The 19,945-nt window shown below is 49.1% G+C and overlaps 1 protein-coding gene across 4 annotated transcripts in view; it reads right to left on the reverse strand.

The window, feature by feature from the left end:
- Positions 1-19,945, reverse strand: part of KIF27 (kinesin family member 27) — a 342,610-nt gene that overhangs the window by 115,846 nt on the left and 206,819 nt on the right. For all 4 annotated transcript variants that reach the window (XM_029616875.1, XM_029616884.1, XM_029616868.1 and 1 more), the window contains one exon: positions 16,670-16,885. In XM_029616875.1, coding sequence (XP_029472735.1) covers positions 16,670-16,885 — 216 coding nt within the window. The remainder of the gene's footprint in view (positions 1-16,669; positions 16,886-19,945) is intronic.

The following is a 19,945-nucleotide window of genomic DNA, read 5'->3' on the forward strand; positions in this document are numbered from 1 at the left end:
CAGAACTAGAAGACAATTCTCACATAAGCTCAGTAGCTGGAAAGGGTTAGGCCCTCGAGGAGCGAGTACTTGGTTCCAGGGAAAGCTCAGAGAGTGTAATGATAACTCACAAATGTCTGTATATGCGATAGCTTCCAGGCAGTAGAGAATCTTCAGAGTGTCCAGGAACATGGGCCCTCGAGGAGCGAGTACCGGTTCCTATCTGCAATCTGAAATAAAGAAAAGAGAGCGAGGCCCCCGAGGAGCGGGTACCTCTGGTAAATCCGAGGAGGCAGAGTAGCTTGGACAATCCTTAGCGTAAGGAGATTCCGAGTCCTAGTCCTATCTCCATATCCTTGCTAACTCGAATTGTTAGCAAAAGTGAACACCTTTTATATTGGAAGTGGATGACGTCAATTCAGGGGGACGCCCCTGAGGTTCGCGCCCTTGCTGGTACATACATCAGAGCATGCGTGCGCGCCCTTACGTCATCAGGAACATGGCGGATCCGCAGCATCGAGCCAGTCCGGGGACGCTGGAGGGAGACGGCATGAAGACGCTGTGGCAGCAAACGTCCATCAGGCCCGGAGGGAGTCGCCACAAAGGTAGAGAGGGTGGAGTGAGGGCATCGAGCAGCGACGGTCGCAACAGATACGGACTCCAGAACTGAACACAGTACTCCAGGATGGGCCTCACCAAGGGAATTAACATCTCTTTTTTCCTAGTAGATATTCCTCTTTCTATACAGCCCAACATTTGTCTGGCTTTAGCTATCGCCTTGTCACACTGTTTTCCCATCTTCAGATTTCTAAACACTATGACCCCAAGGTCCCTCTCTTCCTCCGTTCTCATCAGCCCTTCACCCAACACATACACAGTTCCTTTGGGTTGTCACACGACCCCCCAGGTGCATGACTCTGCACTTCTTTGCATTCTCAGCTGCCATGTTTCTGACAACTCCTCAAGCTTTCTTAAATCACTTCTCATTCTCTTCACCCCTTCCATTCTCTTCACCCCCACCATGTTGCAGATTTTAGTATCATCCACAAATAGGCAGATTTTACCCTCTATCCCTTCCATTAAATCGCTCACAAAGTAGTGAACAGCACATGTCCCAACATCGATCCCTGCGGCACATCACTTAACACCTTTCTCTCTTCAGAGTAGGTTCCATTCACCATCACAGTGTCTTCTATCCTTCAGCCAGTTTGCAATCCACGTCACCATCTTGTCAATCAGCCCTAAACTTCTCATTTTGTTTATACGTCTTCTATAACTTATAAGGGCTAGAATTCTTTCCTGATGTCAATTTTACTTTGAATACCTCTGAATGTTTCTGTAACACTTCCCCTAACCCAATTCAAAGTGCCCCTGTAGAGTGTCAGATTGGCTCTATACAGAGGCACACTCACGCGCTCTCTCTCACCTCATGAGGAGTAGTAGTTAAGTAGTTGTGGTTATGTGCATCAGTCTTGGTCCCAACCCCAGAACGACCATAACCTGCTTATTCTGGTTGAGCGTACACAATGACATGAAACCTTACAGGCATTTCACTCTGACACCTTATTGACAGATGCTATTTGGGGTCTTGAGGACAAAATAGCTTTCTTGGAATTAATAAAATCTTGCAACTGTTCAGGTAGATAAAAAAGAAAACACTTTAATTGTGATATTTAATAAGGACAGTAAATTTTAAACAAGTGCGCAGGCGCATGTGTGCATGTTCATCGGCCCATGCCCACAGACATGGTCATTTTATATCAAACACATGTATATGCACACATGTTACAAAATAGCCTGGATGTGCATACATGTGCACTCAATTTTAAACGGATGCACGTACATGCATGCAAATCCCATATCTACTGCATAAAGAAAGTTTATAAGGGTTGTGTGCCGATGCCATTTGTCATTTTCCAAGTTTGTTTCCAGTTCGTCCAGTTAAGGGATAGAACTTTCAAACCCCCTATTTTAATAGCCTCCCTTCCCCCCTTAAAACCCCAGGGGTAGATTTTCAAAGGGTTACGTGCTTAAGATACGCACGTAATCCCCGAAAACCTACCCCTGCACGCGCCGAGCCTATTTTGCATACGCTCGGTGGCGCGCGCAAGCCCTGGGATGCGCGTATGTCCCGGGGCTTTAAAAAATGGGCAGGCCGGGGGCAGGGCCAGGGGCGTGGCGGAGGTTCGATGGCGGCCGGGGGGCGGGGCTGAATCCTCCGGCACAGAGGCCTGTGCCGGGGGACGGCAAGCCAGCGCGCGCAAGTTACACCTGCCAGAGGCAGGCGTAACTCAGCAAGATAAGGTAGGGAGAAGGAATTTAGATAGGGGCGGGGGGTGGGGGGGATCCAAAAAAAAATTCCCTCCAAGGCCGCTCCGATTTCGGAGCGGCCTTGGAGGGAACGGGGAAAGCCATCGGGGTTACCCTTGGGCTTGGCGCGCGCAAGGTGCACATGTGCACCCCCTTGTGCGCACCGATCCTGGATTTTATAACATGCGCGCGGTAGCGCGCGCATGTTATAAAATTGGGTGTACATATGTGTGCGCTGGGTAGCACGCACAAATGTACCCCGCACGCGTAAAATTTAAAATCGGCCCCCGAGTGATTTCCGAAATATTTTGTTTTAAAACGTACACATCATCCACAGAAGAAGTAAAGTTATTCAGCAGGGGACGCTGGTGTGTGCCAGTGCACTTTAGTATTTACACGCTCATTTCTTGGCCAGGCCCCGACATGACCACACCCTGCCCAGACCATGCCCACCCCTTTTTGTAAACTTTTTATTTGTGCATGCAGCGGGAGATACGTGCATACACGGGCGGGTTATAAAATCTCCTTGGCACATGCCAGCCCAACATGTGCACTTATCTCTTGGTTTTGGTATGCGTCAGGCTTTTAAAATTTACCTATAAGCATTTATAGGAGTTTCTCAGCAAAAGTAGTTCCTAAAGCCAGGACTTCCTGCTGCAAGGTCAAAAAGCCTTTCCTTCTCTTTTGCGTTGCTGTAGACAAATCAGGCAAAATACTATCACTTGTTATACAGGGGGTGACAGTGGGTCAGTTTACCTCGAAGGTCTCTTTATTTGCGGACGATATCATGCTGACGTTAACAGAGCCCTTGGTATCTCTTCCCAGCCTACTAGCTGAGTTGGATGGATTTAGTAAGGTCTCAGGATTTCGTATAAATCTGGAGAAATCGGAGATCCTTGATATCAATTTGCCTCCTCTCATGGCTGTCCAATTGCGCACTCGCTTTAAATTTAAATGGGCCCGCAGCCATCTTAAATATTTAGGTATTTATCTTAGTGCTGGGGATAACCTGTTTAGTCTCAATTATGATGCTTTATGGTCTAAGATTCTAATTGATTTGGAGGAATGGAATCGATACCGGATTTCCTGGATGGGCAGGATCGCTGCAGTAAAAATGATGGTTTTGCCTAAGCTGTTATATCTATTTCAAAATCTAACGGTCCCGGTGCCGAAGGTTGTGCTGGCTAAATGGCAAAAGCAGCTTATGATCTATATCTGGGGCAGGGGGAGACCAAGAGTGGCCCAAACTACCCTTTATCAGTTCCGTAATCAGGGTGGTTTGGGGGTGCCCAACCTGGATCGCTATTATATGGCGGCTAAGTTCAAAATGTTGGTAGAGTGACACCGGGAACGAGCTATTAAACCCTGGGTAGCCTTCAGTCAGCAGCTGGTGGGGATGGTTCCCCTTACTAGTTATATATGGCAGCCTAAACATACGTGGTGTAATATGGTAGAGGACATTTTGCCACCTTCCATGCTCCATACCCTGAAACTTTGGCATGGAAAGCGGCACTTGTTGGTTGGCCCATATGAGTATTTTTGGAGCACTTACCTCTATGCCAACAAGAAATTCCCGGCAGGATACACTAACGACAGGGTATAGCTCGGTGGGGCGTATTGTGGCGAGAGGCAAAGTTGATCCCCTTCCCAGAGCTACAAGAGCAGTTTAATCTTTCTGGTGTGGATGTGCTAGCGTATATGCAATTGAGGCATTTCGCTCATACATACTCCATTGAACACTCACTAGGGCGTGGTAAATCAGCTTTTGAAGAGCTGTGCCTGACAGCTGATCAGGGACTCAAATTGCTATCCCAAGTATACTCGTTACTGGGGTCTGTTCCCTTTAGTCGCACTGCTCAGATGAGGGCTTGGGAACAGGATCTTCAGTGTTCCTTTACGCAAAAGGATTGGGAAACTATTTTCGGACAATTGGGGAAGGGATTGATTGCTGTTTCTATGATTGAAAATGCCTATAAATTGCTTTATCGATGGCATTACAGTCCAGCACATTTATACCTAGTTAAAGCGTCAGTATCGGATCTCTGCTGGAGGGGTTGTGCGCAAAAGGGGGATTACTTTCATATGTGGTGGGGATGTATGCTGATTCGGGATTTCTGGAATGAAGTGGAGGGGTGGCTTAGTCTTCTTTTTAGGGGGCCCATTACACTCTTTCCCGGTCAGGCGTTACTGGGGCAAGTCCTGCCACTGGTCGGGTCGCAAGGTAACCGGTTGGTTTCCTTCATCCTTACGGCAGCCCGCCTTCATATAGCACAAACCTGGAAGGACAGTCATATAGGAGGAGTATACACTAAGATGCATAAAATTTACATGCTGGCGGACCTCACGGCTCGCCTTCATAAAACCTATGGAAAGTTCGTGCAGACTTGGCAGCCCTACCGTGCATGGCTAAAGAAGGCTTAGAGTCTCCCTGGGCTAGAGCTGCTTGGGACCTTCTTTTGGGATTGACGTATTTTCAAATGTTTTTGGGAAATTTTATTTTCATTTGGGGGGTTGGGGGGTAGGGGGGGGGGGAAACGGGGAGGGGGATTGGCTCATTCTTGCTTATATAGCCTTACAATTGGATTTTAGATCTTTTTAAGTTACCAGTGCTCTAGTGGGACTTTGAATTCTTTCTGGTCCAGTTAGCCTAGTAAGCTAGGATTTTGCATTTCTTCAGATGAAGCACCTCCACTGAATGTTGACGTGGAGTTGTTATGTTGTGTGTTCATTTGCTGCCTTTACTTTATTTATGAGGCGTACTTCTTGCTGTTGTATTATGTTTATGTATGAGCTGATCTCACTGTTTGTATCGCATTTTCTAAGGCTCTAATAAAGCTTGAAATAACAAAAAAAAAATACTATCACTTGTACCCATGAACTGTACATTGATATTCCAAAAGTTACTCTTCATAATAAAGCTTAAATCATATTCAGAGAGAAAAGATACAAATAACGTAGCTCTTTCTGAGATTTCATAGCTAGAGGTTTCCAGGAAAGTAGAAAGAACTAAAGTTTCTTTATGAGATTGCCTGTTCCCTGAAGGCAAATGTAGACTTTATTTAAAGAATGAATTGCATGCGATGGGATTGATAATGATTCAAGAAAAGCAGAAGTGCTTTAAAGACAAGAACATAAGAAAATGCCATACTGGGTCAGACCAATGGTCCATCAAGCCCAGCATCCTGTTTCCAACAGTGGCCAATCCAGGCCATAAGAACCTGGCAAGTACCCAAAAACTAAGTCTATTCCATGTAACCATTGCTCCTCCAAGAACTTATCCAATCCTTTTTTAAACACAGCTATACTAACTGCACTAACCATATCCTCTGGCAACAAATTCCAGAGTTTAATTGTGCGTTGAGTAAAAAAGAACTTTCTCCGATTAGTTTTAAATGTGCCCCATGCTAACTTCATGGAGTGCCCCCTAGTCTTTCTACTATCCGAAAGAGTAAATAACCGATTCACATCTACCCGTTCTAGACCTCTCATGATTTTAAACACCTCTATCATATCCCCCCTCAGTCGTCTCTTCTCCAAGCTGAAAAGTCCTAACCTCTTTAGTCTTTCCTCATAGGGGAGTTGTTCCATTCCCCTTATCATTTTGGTAACCCTTCTCTGTACCTTCTCCATCGCAATTATATCTTTTTTGAGATGCGGTGACCAGAACTGTACACAATATTCAAGGTGCGGTCTCACCATGGAGCGATACAGAGGCATTATGACATTTTCCGTTTTATTCACCATTCCCTTTCTAATACCCAACATTCTGTTTTCTTTTTTGACTGTCGCAGCACACTGTACCGACGATTTCAATGTGTTATCCATTACGACACCTAGATCTCTTTCTTGGGTTGTAGCACCTAATATGGAACCCAACATTGTGTAATTATAGCATGGGTTATTTTTCCCTATATGCATCACCTTGCACTTATCCACATTAAATTTCATCTGCCATTTGGATGCCCAATTTTCCAGTCTCACAAGGTCTTCCTGCAATTTATCACAATCTGCTTGTGATTTAACTACTCTGAACAATTTTGTGTCATCTGCAAATTTGATTATCTCACTCGTCGTATTTCTTTCCAGATCATTTATAAACATATTGAAAAGTAAGGGTCCCAATACAGATTCCTGAGGCACTCCACTGTCCACTCCCTTCCACTGAGAAAATTGCCCATTTAATCCTACTCTCTGTTTCCTGTCTTTTAGCCAGTTTGCAATCCAAGACATAGCTTGAACAGGTGCCACTTGCTCTGCTAAAACAATTGGAGAGAAATCATATTTTAATTATTTATTCTCTTATCCAATCTTAGGGGCAGATTTTCAAAGGGGTACGCGCGTAAGATACATGCGTACCCCCCCCCCCCCGAAAACCTGCCCCAAGCTCCCCCTGCACGTGCTGAGCCTATGTTGAATAGACTCGGCGGCGCGTGCAAGCCCTGGGACGCGCGTACGTCCCGGGGCTTTCCTGGGGCTTTCCTGGGGGGGGCGTGTCGCGGCAGCGCGTCATCCAGGGGCGGGGCTGTGGTTCTGGCCCGGGGGCGTTTCAGGGGTGTGGCCGAGGCCTCCAAAACTGCTCCTGGGCCGGGGTATTGTGTGCTGGCAGTTGGCCGGCAGGCGTAACTTTTCAAAGGCGGGAGGGGTTTAGATAGGGCTGGGGGGGTGGAAGGAAAGTTCCCTCCAAGGCCTCTCCGATTTCGGAGCGGCCTCGGAGGGAACGGAGGCAGGCTGCGCGGCTCGGCGTGCATAGGCTGCCGATTTTGCGCAGCCTTGCGCGCTCTGACCCCAGATTTTAAAAGATACGTGTGGCTACGCGCGTACCTATTAAAATCCGGCATATTCTTGTTTGTGCCAGTCGCGAACAAAAGTACGCATGGGCGTACTTTTTAAAAATATGCCCTTTAGAGAATATATGCTTTCTCCCAGAGAGATAACGGATTTATTTTTAAATCTGTTTATTATTGATTTTTTTAACAACTCAAAAATACAGACATGACTGGTAGCTTGGACTCCGAGCTAACCAGCAAAAAGTAAAATCTTTACAGAGTAAAGAGCAACGAGTTCCCACAGTTACAATCTATCTTACCATCCACCCTCAAGATAATTGATTTAATAGTCACTGTAAGGGCTATTATATTAAACCACGGATTTTAAAATAAATGATCTAGGAAGTCTGAAGGAAGTGAGCTGGCAAATGCCCTTCAGATTACACAATAATCACTAATTCCCAATGTTGTAGAAAAGGCTATTGCAACATACTTAAACCCACAGTGAGGGCTTTCTACAAATTTATATTCTGCCAGCCTTAAGAAAAAATGTTGTAAGCACTTCTTTATCCATTACAGAAATAAAACTTCTTTCCTCTATTAAAAAAAATTCCCATTTCTACCAGGGGCACAAAACTGTTCTCTCCTCATACTCATCTTCAATATCTATAATAGAAAAATCTATTGCATAAATAGCAGGGGTGGGAATCATCTTTTTTTTTTTTTTATAATTTCCCATTTGAGACTAAAGCTCCTAAGAGATTGCATAGATAACCAGCTAAATGCTCCATAGGATTCTTTATTGCAGGAGATAAAGCATCTAATACTTTATCCTCCTTACAGAGCAAAGAAAGTTACGGTAATTAAGGAATCTGAAAACTTCTTTAAGCAAACAATACTAGAAAGGATGCAATCTTATAAGACTGGTCCAATTTTACATAAAATTCTGGATTCAAAAAAATACAGGATGTGAGTTTTGCTTGTATGCAGCTGTGTAATACTGTGCGATTTTCAAAAAGTCCTCCATTCTACAAACAAGGGATGAAATTGTTAATTATAACAATGCAGACTGAACATATAACTGTTCAAGGCCCTAAATACTTTATTTTTATATACTCTGTAGCTTTTTCATCACAGTTTAATGTAGTAAAGGCTTTTCTATTGTAGAGCAAGCTCTTCTGTCTGCAGTGGCTAATCTATTGCTCATAAAGTACTGGCCCATGGAGGGCTTAAAATGGCCCTATGAACTCTAAAATGAACTAAAATTATTTTAAGCAGCTTGAAACTTACTGGTTAATTATCCTTTAGCCTTACCTTTCAGCGTTCAAGGGAGCTATTTGTTCCTCTTACTATTGAGAAATGAAAATTGGTAAAGATTTAAAAGATTCTTAGAAGATCCTCTTCCTTTTTTCCTTAAAATATATATATGCAATATTTTGGCTCAACCAAAAAACTCCTGATGGGAATGAGAACATATCTAAATTTTAGCTTAAAACTCTGTAAAAATTACAGACGCATGGCCCAAAACAAAATTCATGCCTTATATATATGCCCTTAAGTTGCTTAACCATGAACCCTCTGATGAGAATGGCAGCAAAATCAAATTCTGGCTCATTACTCTGTAAAAAAAGGACAGGTGCATAGCCCAATCAAATTGAATGTCTCAGGCAAAATGGTCCTTTTTCTGTTTCTTTCCAATTCAAATCATAGGCCAGACCAATAAGATTTATGATACTGTTGCTCAATCAGTAGTTCTTCCATCAGCTGGAGGCAGAGAATACTGGCTTTAACTATCACTGCACCACATGTATGTCACAAAATAAAAAAAAAATATGTTGAAGGTTTGATCAAATACTGATTCTTTTCTTCTTTTTGTAATGTATTAATTACCTTCAGTTGTGTATTGGATCTCCTCTTTTTGAGGACTTTGACTGGTAAATTGAAAAGGCTGTGTATTGATGATTTTTTTCCCCATGTATTTCTATTTAATTTAAATTTCCTATTTTATTTCAAGACAAGCCGTTAAGCCCGTTAAAACGGGCTACATCCCTCTGTCTCTCACCTCCCCCTCATTCTCTCTCCCCTCCACCCCCTACCACACCCTCCCTCTCACCACTCCTCCCACTCCTCCCTCTCCTCCCACTCAGTCCCTCCCTCCCACTCAGTCTCACTCCCTCCCTCCCCCCTCTCTCCCTCCCTCTCACTCTCCCTCAGTCCCACTCCCTCCCTCCCTCCCTCCCTCAGTCCCACTCCCTCCCTCCTTCTCTCAGTCCCACTCACTCTCCCTCAGTCCCACTCCCTCCCCCTCTCCCTCAGTCCCACTCCTTCCCTCTGTCCCACTCCCTCCCTCTCTCTCCCTCCCCCCCTCCCTCAGTCCCACTCCTTCCCTGTCCCACTCCCTCCCTCCCCCCTCCCTCTATCTCCCTCCCCCCTCACTCAGTCCCCCCTCTCCTTCCGTCCCACTCCCACTCCCTCTCTCCCTCTCACTCAGTCCCACTCCCTCTCTCTCCTCCCCTCTCACTCAGTCCCTCACTCTCTCTGTCAGTCCCTCCCTCTCTCTCTCCTCCCTCGCTCCACCGCCGTTAAAAAGGGCTACATCCCTCTGTCTCTCACCTCCCCCTCCTTCTCTCTCCCCTCCACCCCCTACCTCCCACCCACTCCTCCCTCTCCTCTCACTCAGTCCCTCCCTCCCACTCAGTCTCACTCCCTCCCCCCTCTCTCCCTCCCTCTCACTCTCCCTCAGTCCCACTCCCTCCCCCTCTCCCTCAGTCCCCACTCCCCCCCTCCCCTCTCACTCAGTCCCACTCCCTCCCCCTCTCACTCTGTCCCACTCCCTCCCTCAGTCCCACTCTCCCTCTGTCCCACTCCCTCCCCTCCCTCTATGTCCCACTCCCTCCCTCAGTCCCACTCCCTCTCTATCTCCCTCCCACCTCCCTCCCTCCCTCAGTCCCACTCCCTCTCTCCCTCTCAGTCAGTCCCACTCCCTCTCTCTCCTCCCCTCTCACTCAGTCCCTCCCTCTCTCTGTCCTCCCTCGCTGCCGCCGCCGCCGCCGCCACCCGCCGCCACCGGATGCCACCGCCACCCAACGCCGCCGCCGCTGGACGCCGCCATGCCGCTGCCACCCGCCGCCGCCGCTACCACCGGACGCCGCCGCCGCCACCCAATGCCGCCGCCGCCGCTGCCTCCCGCCGCCGCCGCTACCACCGGATGCCGCCACCACCCAACGCCGCCGCCGCTGGATGCCGCCATGCCGCTGCCACCCGCCGCCGCTACCACCGGACGCCGCCACCCAACGCCGCTGCCGCTGCCACTGGACGCCGCCATTGTTTTTTCTTTTTTTCTGACGCTGGCTCAGACCGACGTGCTTGCCCGCACATGCGCGGTAGAGCTGGTCTCTACTGCGCATTTGCGGCACGTCAGTCAAGCTTCGTTTATTAGTATAGATGTAATGTCTTGTATATATTTGAAAATACATAAATAAGAAAAAAAACCCAAAACAAACTACTGGATGAGGGACTAACCCAATCATTCTGGACTGGTGTAGCAAAAAGCAAAAGACATCTACTTTAAAATCACATTAAAGCCAAAGGAAATTTCTTTAAAATTTCACCCTGCTAAAAAGAATACATTTAAAATTACTGTATGGTATATGTGCTACTGGATCATGCTTCCTAATTTATAAATATGGTGATGGTGCTTGGTGCAAATAGTACCACAAATGTTTATAAACTTCATGATACACTGATGGATAACTTAGATCCAGCAGCATACAATGGTGAGATTACTTACCTGATAATCTCGTTTTCCTTAGTGTAGACAGATGGACTCATTACAAATGGGTATAGTGAGCTCGTGCTAGCAGTTGGAGATGGATCTGACGTCAGCACGTGGTACATATACCCCTGCAGGAAGTGCAGACGCTCAGTAATCTTCCTTGCAAAAGCTGTATGGATATATGTGTGACTGACCGATTGATTAACTGAACATGATTAACCTGACCGATTGATAGTAGCTGGAGACCGCCAGTGTTCTCAACCGGAAGGCGTCGACACCCGGCAGGGTGGATGCTCTATGTAAGGAAACATGGCTTACCTCGAAACGGTGAATCCCCATATATATCGGCAGCCGGGCGGGATGCTGAGTCCATCTGTCTACACTAAGGAAAACGAGATTATCAGGTAAGTAATCTCACCATTTCCTAGCATGTAGCAGATGGACTCATTACAAATGGGATGTACAAAAGCTACTCCCGGACTGGGTGGGAGGCTGTCCGAGGTACGTTTAGAATTGCCCTTGCAAATGCTGAGTCCTCCCTGGCCTGGACGTCCAGACGGTAGAATCTGGAGAAGGTATGGATGAAGGACCACGTTGCCGCTTTACATATCTCTGCAGGCGACAGCATCCTAGTTTCTGCCCAGGAGGCCGCTTGTGCTCTGGTAGAGTGAGCCTTGACTCGTAGAGGTGGTGGTTTTCCTGCTTCTACGTAGGCCACTTTGATAACTTCTTTGATCCAGCGAGCAATAGTCGCTCGTGAGTCTGCTTCTCCTTGCCGCTTCCCACTGCAAAGGTCGAACAGGTGTGGTCCGTCTTTCGTACTGTTTCCGACATCTCCAGGTATCTGGACCGCAGCCTGCCGATTTCGAGATGACGCAGTATTCGACCTGCTTCCGATTTCTTCAACCCTTCCATGGTTGGCAAGAATATGGTTTGGTTGAGGTGGAAGTGTGAGACTACTTTGGGTAAGAAGGAAGGAACCGTGCGAAGATGGATAGCCCCTGGGGTGATCCTGAGAAACGGATCGCGGCAGGACAGCGCTTGTAGCTCTGAGATGCGGCGTGCTGAGCATACGGCCAGCAAGAACACCATCTTCAAGGTTAATAACCGGAGGGACAGTCCTCGGAGGGGTCTGAAGGTGGGTCCCGCTAGGAAGTCCAAAACTAGGTTGAGGTTCCACAGAGGCACTGGCCATTTCAGTGGTGGGCGAATGTGTTTGACTCCTTTCAGGAAACGTGAAACGTCTGGGTGTGTGGCAATGCTGTTGCCGTCACTTCTGGGGCCGTAGCAGGATAGTGCTGCCACCTGAACCATGATTGAATTGAGGGACAGACCCTTCTGAAGCCCATCTTGCAGGAAATCCAAAATGACGGGGATTTTAGCGGCATGTGGGTTGGTGCTGCGAGTTTCGCACCAGGCTTCAAATACTCTCCAGATCCGTATGTAAGTTAGTGATGTGGAGAACTTGCGTGCTCGGAGGAGTGTATCTATTACCGCCCCCGAGTATCCCCTTTTCCTCAGTCGAGCCCTCTCAATGGCCAGACCGTAAGAGAGAATGGAGCTGGATTCTCGTGGAGGATGGGACCTTGTCTCAGCAGGTCCCTATGAGGGGGCAGGGGTAGAGGATCCCCTGCCAGTAGTCTTCTCATGTTTGCGTACCAGGGTCTTCTTGGCCAGTCCGGGGCCACCAGAAGAACTAGGCCTCTGTGTCGCTGAATCTTGTGTATAATGGCGCCCAGCAGGGGCCATGGGGGGAAGGCATATAGCAGGATCCCCTGAGGCCATGGTTGCACCAGGGCGTCGATCCCGTGGGAAAGAGGATCTCGTCTGCGACTGAAGTATCTGGGTACTTGAGCGTTGGATCTGTCCGCTAGTAGGTCCATGCCCGGAGTCCCCCACTGATCCACAATCATCTGGAAGGCCGTGGGTGACAGTTGCCATTCCCCCGGGTTTAGGCTTTCTCTGCTGAGGAAATCTGCCGTGGTGTTGTCCTTCCCGGCGATGTGGACGGCGGAGATGTCCTGGAGATTTGCTTCTGCCCAAACCATCAGGAGGGCTATTTCTAGGGATACCTGTCGGCTTCTGGTTCCGCCCTGTCGGTTGATGTATGCCACCGTGGTGGCATTGTCCGACAGCACTCTGACTGCTTTGTTTCGAAGTCTGTGCGCAAATCTCAGGCAGGCTAACCTGACTGCCCGTGCCTCTAGTCGGTTGATGTTCCACCCTGACTCTTCTTTGCTCCACCGCCCTTGGGCGGTTAGCTCTTCGCAGTGTGCTCCCCAGCCGCTCAGGCTGGCATCTGTAGTGAGTAGGGTCCAGGTTGGGGAGGACATTTTTGACCCCCGGCTCATGTGGCCAGGCTGCAGCCACCACCGTAACTGATTCCGTACTCTGGCCGGTAGAGGGAGAAGCACGGTATAGTTCTGTAATCGTGGGCTCCACCGAGATAGGAGGGCGCGTTGTAACGGCCTCATATGAGCCCGTGCCCATGGTACTACTTCCAGAGTGGACGCCATTAGGCCGAGGACCTGTAGATAATCCCAAGCTGTGGGCCGGGAGGTGCTCAGCAGGGCCTGCAAACGATTCCGGAGTTTTGATCTCCTCTTGGAGGTCAGGCTGACTTTGTCTCTCTGGGTGTCGAATCAGACTCCTAGGTATTCCAGCGACTGCGAAGGCTGTAGGGAACTCTTGTTCATGTTGATTACCCATCCTAGGCTTTCCAGAAGAGATATAACTCTGTTGGTTGCCCGGTGGCTCTCCTCCGGTGACTTTGCCCTGATCAGCCAATCGTCTAGGTAGGATGGACGAGAATTCCTTCCTTCCTGAGGGACGCCGCCACCACTACTATCACCTTGGTAAAGGTTCGCGGTGCGGTGGCTAACCCGAAGGGTAACGCCCGGAACTGAAAGTGTTGTTTCAGGACTTTGAAGCGTAAGTAGCGCTGGTGATCCCGATGGATTGGGATATGCAGGTAGGCCTCTGACAGATCCAGGGATGTGAGATACTCCCCTGGCTGTATTGCGCTTCAGACTGACCGCAGAGTTTCCATGCGAAATCTTGGGACCCTTAAGTGCTGGTTGACTGACTTGAGGTCCAGGACAGGTCTGAAGGTGCCCCCCTTCTTGGGTACGATGAAATAAATGGAATAATGCCCAGAATTTATCTCCCATGCAGGCACTGGGATTATGGCTTTTAGGGACAGGAGCCTCCGCAAGGTAGCTTCCAGTGCCGCCCTCTTGAGGGGTGGACAAGGAGATTCCACAAACTTGTCCGGAGGGGGATGAAGGAAGTCCAGGTAATACCCCTCTCGGATGATGGCGAGGACCCACTGGTCTGAAGTAATCTCGACCCACCTGCGGTAGAATAGGGTTAGCCTGCCCCCTGTGGCTTCGTCCCCCAGATGGGTCGGCTGATTCTCATTGTGGGGTGCGGCCGGGACCCGAGCCCGAGCCGGCTCCCCTCTTGTTGTGCCTGGTCCGAAAGGACTGGTTCCTGGTCTGAGAACGAGGTGCTTGGAGCGAGTCCTGTAGGGGTTGAAGCGCTGAGAGCCTCTACCTCTGGATGGCCTAGGAAGAGGGCGCTGGTTCCTCCTTGACCTGTGTTCTGGTAGACGGGGTAATGGAGAGGCGCCCCACTTGTTAGCCAGGTTCTCGAGGTCGCTGCCGAACAGGAGGGATCCCTTAAAGGGCATTCTTGTAAGGCGTGCCTTGGAGGAGGAGTCGGCCGACCAATTTTGTAGCCAGAGCTGTCTCCTGGCTGCCACTGAGGACGACACTCCCTTGGCTGCCGTACGAACTAAGTCGGAGGCAGCGTCAGTAAGGAACGAGAGAGCTGATTCCATTTCTTCTCCCGGGGTGTTGTTCCTGACTTGTGACAAACAGGAACGCGTCACCACGGTGCAGCAGGTCGCGATTCGTAGGGACATGGCTGCCACCTCAAAGGCTTGTCTCAGAATGGCTTCCAGGCGCCGGTCATGCGCATCCTTGAGGGCCGCCCCTCCCTCCACTGGAATGGTGGTGCGCTTCATAATTGCGCAGACTATGGCGTCTACCTTGGGGCACGCCAGCAGCTCCTTGGTTGCCGGGTCCAGGGGGTACATGCTGGTCAGGGCCCGACCCCCTTTGAATGAGGCCTCCGGCGCATTCCACTCCAGATCAATTAACTGTTGTGCTGCTTGGAGGAGGGGAAAATGGTGAGCCGTTTGACGAAGGCCCTGTAGCAGGGGGTTCATTCTAGGTTCCCCTGGGGTGCCTTGGCCTGGGATAGCCAACTCCGACAGGCATTGGGAGACCAGGTGTGGGAGATCCTCCTTAAGGAAGAAGCGTCTCATGGTTCGATATGGCTCTATCCCCGAGGGAGGTTCACCCTTCTCGGGAAGCTCGCCTTCTTCCTCAGAGCAATCTGAATCCCTATAAATGGGGCTTCCGGGTGGCCGTGCCCAGGCCTAGAGGGTCCAGTGGCAGGGTCATCCGGTATGTATGGGTCCGTTCGGGGAGCAGACTGAATTTGGACAAAGGCATGAATCCCCTTGAATAATTCCACCCAGGAGAGTGAAGCAGAGTCTAGCCTCAGGGGCACCAGGTCTCTAGGGTTCCCCGGCTGCTCACCTCGGCCTGCTAGTTCCGGGGTGTTCCCTGAGGAACTGGCACTTAATATGGGCTGGGATCGGCCCTGACCTGGAACTCCCAGGGCCTCCTCACATTGGGCACATAGGGAGTCTGCTTCCTCGCTCTGTGTGGCTCTGAGGTGGCATGCTGAGCAGAGGCCTAGATCTCTTATGCCAGATTCTGGAGGTGCCAGCTCCGTGGACGCCTGGGCTCTCATACGCTCCATTGCGTGTATTACCTCTATGTGCCGGTGCGCTCCCAGCCGAAGTATGCGCCTTGTAAAATGTGCGAAAGCTGTGCTCCTATCAATGTGCGCCTATCAATATGCACCTATCAGCGTGCGCCTATGAATGTGCGCCTATCAGCGTGCGCCTAGCAACGCTATCGACGTGCGCCTAACAACGTGTGCCTAACCATGTGCGCCTAGCAACGTGCGGCTTAACGGGCGCCTATCAATTGAATGTGTGCCCTAACAGGGCAGAGGGCGACGGCGAGCAGGCAGGCAAAATGGCGGGCTGCCACGTAGGCAGACCCCGCTAATCCTCGCTCTCTGGAGACCAAAGTAAAGATGTACGCCTTACCTGATCTTCGGCGCTTCCCGGCTGCGACCCGGGCGGTCTCCGGCTGTGGGGGGAGAGGGTGATTACCGTCACCGCTGTGCTCGAGGAAGTGCACCCGCTGCCTCTAAGCCACGCCCGAACTCGTCTCGCTCGGGGGCCAAGTCCTCACCGTGAATGGATCGGGACCGAGGCTGCCTCTACGCCGCGCCAGAGCCCTTCTCACTCGGGGGCTAGGTCCCTGCCGCGATTCGGCCACCGGACCGAGGCTCTCACCTCCGAGGGACCACGGAAATCACCTCGGGAAACTCAACTGGGGGAGGGACCCAAGGGTATCACCGCAGGAGTGCGGGGCTATTCTTCAGGTAGGATTCTTCTAAGAATTTAGTCGTTAGTGTTTGGAAGAACGTTCAGCGAGCGTTAGGTAGCTCCAAACTGCTTTGGAGACGGAAATTACTGAGCATCTGCACTTCCTGTAGGGGTATATGTACCACGTGCTGACGTCAGATCCGTCTCCAACTGCTAGCACGAGCACACTATACCCATTTGTAATGAGTCCATCTGCTACACACTAGGAAATGCAACATTATGGAAGTGAACCGTGATAAATGTATGGAGCCAGGCACTAGAAAATGTTTTGAAGATTAAGCCCACGTGTAGTAGGTTTTTACTTACTTCAGGTGATAACACTCTTCCATTTTTCAGCTTCTCATCCAGACTGCCTCTTCTTCTAAGAAGCAGGTCCCTTTCCTTCTGCAGTACCTGCACTTCTTCTGATATTTTCTTCTGCTGCTCTTTGCTACTGCTCTGCAGCTCAAAACTCTTGTCAGACAGCTCCTGGTCCAGCAGACTCAGGCGAGAAGACAATTTCAAAAGGTCTTTGTTTAATGCCTAAAAATATAATAAATTGTTAAGAGATGGGATGAAAAATCTGGAAAAAGGAACAGTTGTAATATTTACATGACACTAAACTATACACCACTGTAAATACAAAGGATATACTTATTTTAAAAAGGGATTTAGATATTTAAGTAAAAGAATATTGTGGTGAAACAGGAGTTTTAATTATTATAATGTTATTATTTGTCTGTAATGTAAAACTCCTTTTACTGTGAAAATGTTTTCTTTCCTTGATGATTTAAGTTAGACAGCAGATGGCAGCACAACAGTAGTGTTCTAAAGCACTAGTAGCGGGAGCAGATGGAGTTAATCCCTGAGCCAGAACGAGCTGAGGAGGCAAAGTGGCAGTTGAATTGTTTCAGCTGGAATATACAGCTATGTGCTGACAGCAAAATCTGACTAAGAAAGCTATGGCGTTGGAGACAAGCTACTTTAATATAGCAGTTAGCGTTACTGTGAAAATTCCTTGTATGTTGTATTGCAGTGTTTAATCTCCTTCACTGTAAATCCTTTTTAATAATAAATGATTTAGTTTATTACCTTCTGAAAATAGCTTGTAGATAGGGTACTTGCCCAGAGACAAGTGGAAACCCAGTTTGCGGTTGGGAGGTTACCAGCAGAGAGGCATATAGGCAGGTGCAGGCGAAGCCTATATTCAGTGCTTGCTGGGATCCTCAAGAGGTCAACTGTTTAACCACTAGTGGGTGGTAGGGATAGCACAAGGGCATTACATGACAGGCACACAACTAGCAGAAGAGAGATATTGCAGACAAGTATAAGGTAGTTCACTGAATGGGGCAGTATTTGCTAATACTAACTGTTCTGTTTGTGGAGCCTTGGGCTGGGATGAGATTGGCTCTACCTGCAAAGCGGAGTCTTGCAGGTTCTCTCTGCCAGCAGGCAGACCCAGATGAAGCAGAGACCGGTCTAGAGCTTCACCTTTACCAGCCCACATTCCCCTCGGGTTGAGTCTTTGGTTGCCAAAGCCAGCAGACCCTAGTAGGGATGTGAATCGTTTTTTGACGATTTAAAATATTGTCCGATATATTTTAAATCGTCAAAAATCGTTAGAGGCGCGATACAATAGGAATTTTCCCGATTTATCATCAAAAATCGTAAATCGGGGGAGGGGGAGGGGAAGGGGGAGGGCAGGAAAACTGGCACACTAAAACAACCCTAAAACCCACCCCAACCCTTTAAAATAAATCCCCCACCCTCCCGAACCCCCCCAACATGTTTTAAATTACCTGGGGTCCAGTGGGGGGGTCCCGGTGTGATCTTCCACTCTCTGGCCACGGCTGCGTTAATAGAAATGGCGCCGGCGCTACCTTTGCCCTGTCATATGACTTTTGGCCAGCTTGGGGGGGCCTCCTGACCCCCAGGGACTTTTGGCCAGCTTGGGGGGGCCTCCTGACCCCCCCCCAAGCTGGCCAAAAGTCCCTGGGGGTCCAGCGGGGGTCCGGGAGCGATCTCCTGCGCTCGTGACGCCGGGGACAGGAACCAAAATGGCGCCGGTGCTACCTTTGCCCTGTCATATGACAGGGCAAAGGTAGCGCCGGCGCCATTTCTATTAACGCAGCCGTGGCCCGAGAGTGGAAGATCACACTGGGACCCCCCCACTGGACCCCAGGTAATTTAAAACATTTTGGGGGGGTTCGGGAGGGTGGGGGATTTATTTTAAAGGGTCGGGGTGGGTTTTAGGGTTGTTTTGGTGTGCCGGTTTTCCCGCCCTCCCCCGATTTACGATTTAAATGATTTAAAAAAAAAACAAAACCGCAACGATCAGATTCCCTCCCCCCCAGCCAAAATCGATCGTTAAGACGATCGATCACACGATTCACATCTCTAGAACCTAGGCATCTCAGAGACCTGGTGGAAGGAGGATAACCAATGGGACAGTGCTGCATCAGGGTACAAATTATATCACAATGATAGGGAGGATCAACTTGGTGGGGGTGTGGCACTTCATGACCGGGAGGGTATAGAGTCCAACAGGATAAAGATCATACAAGAAACTAAATGCTCAGTAAAATCTATGGGCTGCATTTTCAAAAGGTTACGTGTGTAAATCTGGAAGGTTTACGTGCATCGGGCCTATTTTCAAAAGGCCCGGCGATGCGCGTAAAGCCCCAGGACGCGTGTAAGTCCTGGGGCTTGTAAAAAGGGGCGGGTGGGGGTGGGGTCAGAGGCTCCTGGCACAGCATCCATTTGCCGCTGTGCCGGGGATCGCGCGCCGGCAGTCGGCTGGCACGCGCAACTTACTTCAGCCCCAGGGCTGAAGTAAGTTTAAAACAAAACAAAAAACATAAGAAAAGAAAAAGGTAGGGGGGAAAGTGGGGAAAGGGCGGGGGAGGGAAGGAAAGGGAAGGTGGGGTGGGGGGGAAGGGAAGGTGGGGTGGGGACGTAGGGAACGGGGGAAGTCAGCGCAGCTCGGCGCGCACAAGGTGCACCCCCTTGCGTGTGCTGATCCCTGATTTTATAACATGCGTGCGCCTGTGCGAGCATGTTATAAAATCACGTGTCCATGTGTGTGCGCCGGGTAGTGCAAGCACATGGACGCGCTAGCGCAAGTTTAAAAATCTACTCTAAAAGGGTAGAAATCCCATGTGTTTTGGGTAAGAGTATAGTGATGGGAGTATACTACCGTCCACCTGGACAAAATAGTCAGACAGATGATGAAATGCTAAGAGAAATCATGGAAGCTAACCAATTTGGCAATGCAGTAATAATGGGAGATTTCAATTACCCCAATATTGACTGGGTAAATGTAACATCAGGACATGCTAGAGACATAAAGTTCCTGGATGTTATAAATGACTGCTTCATGGAGCAATTGGTTCAGGAACCAACAAAAGAGGGAGCTATTTTAGATTAAATTCTTAGTGGAATGCAGGATTTGGTGATAGAGGTAATGGTGGGGCCACTTGGAAATAGTGATCAGAACATGATCAAATTTTAACTAATAACTGGAAGGGGGACAATAAGTAAATCTACAGCTCTAATACTAAATTTTCAAAAGGGAAACTTTGATAAAATGAGGAAAATAGAAAA

The sequence above is a fragment of the Rhinatrema bivittatum genome, chromosome 1 (genome assembly GCF_901001135.1).
Source record: "Rhinatrema bivittatum chromosome 1, aRhiBiv1.1, whole genome shotgun sequence".
Taxonomy (NCBI): Eukaryota; Metazoa; Chordata; class Amphibia; order Gymnophiona; family Rhinatrematidae; genus Rhinatrema; species Rhinatrema bivittatum.